Raw genomic sequence first — 2,500 nt, 5'->3', positions numbered from 1 at the left:
CAAGAGAGCGAGAGTGGGGAATTAAAACACCACACACACACACACACACACACACACATTTAATTCATTATTTGAATGTGCCAGTCACATTTCCAAAATAAGACATTCTCTCTCTCTCACACACACACACACCACTCAAGTTGAAAAGTGAAAGAGTAGAAAGAGTATCTGTTTTTCCTCTTCAACACTCTCTCTTTGAGACGGGGGAGCAGAGAGGTGAGGGAGTGAAGGTGGAAGACACACACACATATACACACACACACACACACACACACACACACACACACACACACACACACACACACACACACACACACACACACACACACACACACACACACACACACACACACACACACACACACACACACACTGTGGGCGAGAAGGTGAGGTGAGGTAAGAGAAGAGGGGGAGTGGAGAGGTCGACGAGATGGCCAAAAACACACACACACACACACGCACACACACACACACACGTTTCTCATACAGATATTCTTCATTGTATACATGTGCAAACTGCCCAAGAGACAGCATACCAGCACCTGCAAAAATCACTCCCATTTACACACACACACACACACACACACACACACACACACACACACACACACACACACATTGTGACCCAACCCTGACAGTCAGTGGAAGTGGAGACTTGCTCTGGGCCTGAGAGGGACTAATTGCTGTGACTGGTGCTGAATGTTCCTGTTTATTTGTGTAAGCGTTCCAGACACACACACACACACACACACACACACACACACACACACACACACACACACACACACACACACACACACACACACACACACACACACACACACACAGATTGAGACTGGCGGGAGAAAGTGCTCACTTATTCTCTCACTTCCACACAGACACACTCACACAAATGGACATTGTCAGGAGAATTTGCTATGGCAGGTCACTTCCATTGTCTTTGAAATAGATTCCATTACGCCGACACTATATTCTCAGGTCTAATGTTTTTGTTGCAGTATGACATGCACGTGTTGCACACTGTGGGTGCACTCCTGTGTGTGTGTGTGTGTGTGTGTGTGTGTGTGTGTGTGCGCTTTGATGAGAGTCCAGTATGGACAGGGACATGTCCGTTTGGCTGCGTTCTACATTCCTGTGTCTTCCTCTTCCAAAGTAAACCTCTGCTGAGCAGCTGAATCACATGTGTGCGCACACACACACATGCTGGAATCCACACACACACACACACACTCACACTTGCTCAATAATATTCACCCTCTCAAACTCTGATGTGCACTTCATCAAGGAGGTGAATCCTAAACTCACACACACACACACACACACACACACACACACACACACACACGTGTGCAGGAGCTTGTGTACATGTGAGCTCTCCTTTATTAGTGCATGCATGCCACAGTGTGTGTGTGTGTGTGTGTGTGTGCCGGCACTTTGTCAGTGTAAGGGATGGTCTTAGCGTGTGTGTGTGTGTGTGTCCTCCGGTACTGTATGAATGGTATTTGTGTGTTTGTGTTTGTGTATTTTGTGGGATGGCCTTAGTGTGTAATTGCGTGCACGTGTGTGTGTGTATATGTCCTCCGGTAGTGTATGAATGGTATTCATTTGTGTGTGTGTGTGTGTGTGTGTTTGTGTGTGTGTGGGGGAGTGTATGGATGGCTTCAGTTTACGATGCACTCTGCCTATTATTGGGAATGTGTTCACCTTGTTTGTTTATCTCTGCTCAAACGCAAACACATGGTCTGAGTTATAACACACACACACACACACACACTCCCTCTTTCTTTCTCTCTCTCTCTCTCTTTCTCTCTCTCTCTCTATATATATATATGTGTGTTATCTGATTGGCTGACAGGTTAGCGTGAAAGGGATTCAGAAGTCTTCCTGTGTGTGTGTGTTTGAAAACGTGCACGTGTGAGCAAGTAGCGTCTCTGAATTTGCCATCATTGTATTCCTGTGTGTGTGTGTTTGTTTAGGTGTGAATGTGGAAAATGGAACACATACACACACACACACACACACGCACGCATCTTTACTTTGAAGTACATGCTGTGTCTACTCTCCAGTTTGATTGACTCTCCCTTCTCTCTCTCTCTCTGTGTGTGTGTTTGTGTGTGTGTGAGCAGGTCAGATGTATCAGCAGTATCAGGCCCCAGGTGGATATCCCCCCCAACAGCCTGCAGCCCCACAGCAACAGCAACCACAGCAGCAGTATGGCATGCAGTACCCTGGTGAGAGAACACACACACACACACACACTGGTGTTTCACATAATTGCCTGGACATGAGAATACACAGAAGAATTGTGTATAATTGTCATAATTATTCCCGGTAAGCTCAGCTAGTTAAAACAAATAAACACCATTTCACTCCTCAGTCATGTGCTCCTATTTCAAATGTCACAGGTATTGGAAATGGCCAAACACGTGCACACACGTGTACATACACACACATATGTGCATACACACACATGCTTCTTAAACAAGGTCTGGAAGTAACT

At 46.0% G+C, this 2,500-nt stretch overlaps 1 protein-coding gene across 4 annotated transcripts in view; it reads left to right on the top strand.

Moving 5' to 3' along the window:
* The window catches only part of tfg (trafficking from ER to golgi regulator), a 21,065-nt gene that overhangs the window by 16,523 nt on the left and 2,042 nt on the right, over positions 1 to 2,500 (top strand). For all 4 annotated transcript variants that reach the window (XM_062535303.1, XM_062535302.1, XM_062535300.1 and 1 more), the window contains exon 7: positions 2,127 to 2,231. In XM_062535303.1, the coding sequence (XP_062391287.1) occupies positions 2,127 to 2,231 (105 nt within the window). The remainder of the gene's footprint in view (positions 1 to 2,126; positions 2,232 to 2,500) is intronic.

This window comes from Sardina pilchardus, chromosome 4, assembly GCF_963854185.1.
Source record: "Sardina pilchardus chromosome 4, fSarPil1.1, whole genome shotgun sequence".
NCBI classification, from domain to species: Eukaryota; Metazoa; Chordata; class Actinopteri; order Clupeiformes; family Clupeidae; genus Sardina; species Sardina pilchardus.
Note: the sequence above shows the minus strand (reverse complement) of the source record. Positions and strands in the feature narration are given on the sequence as shown.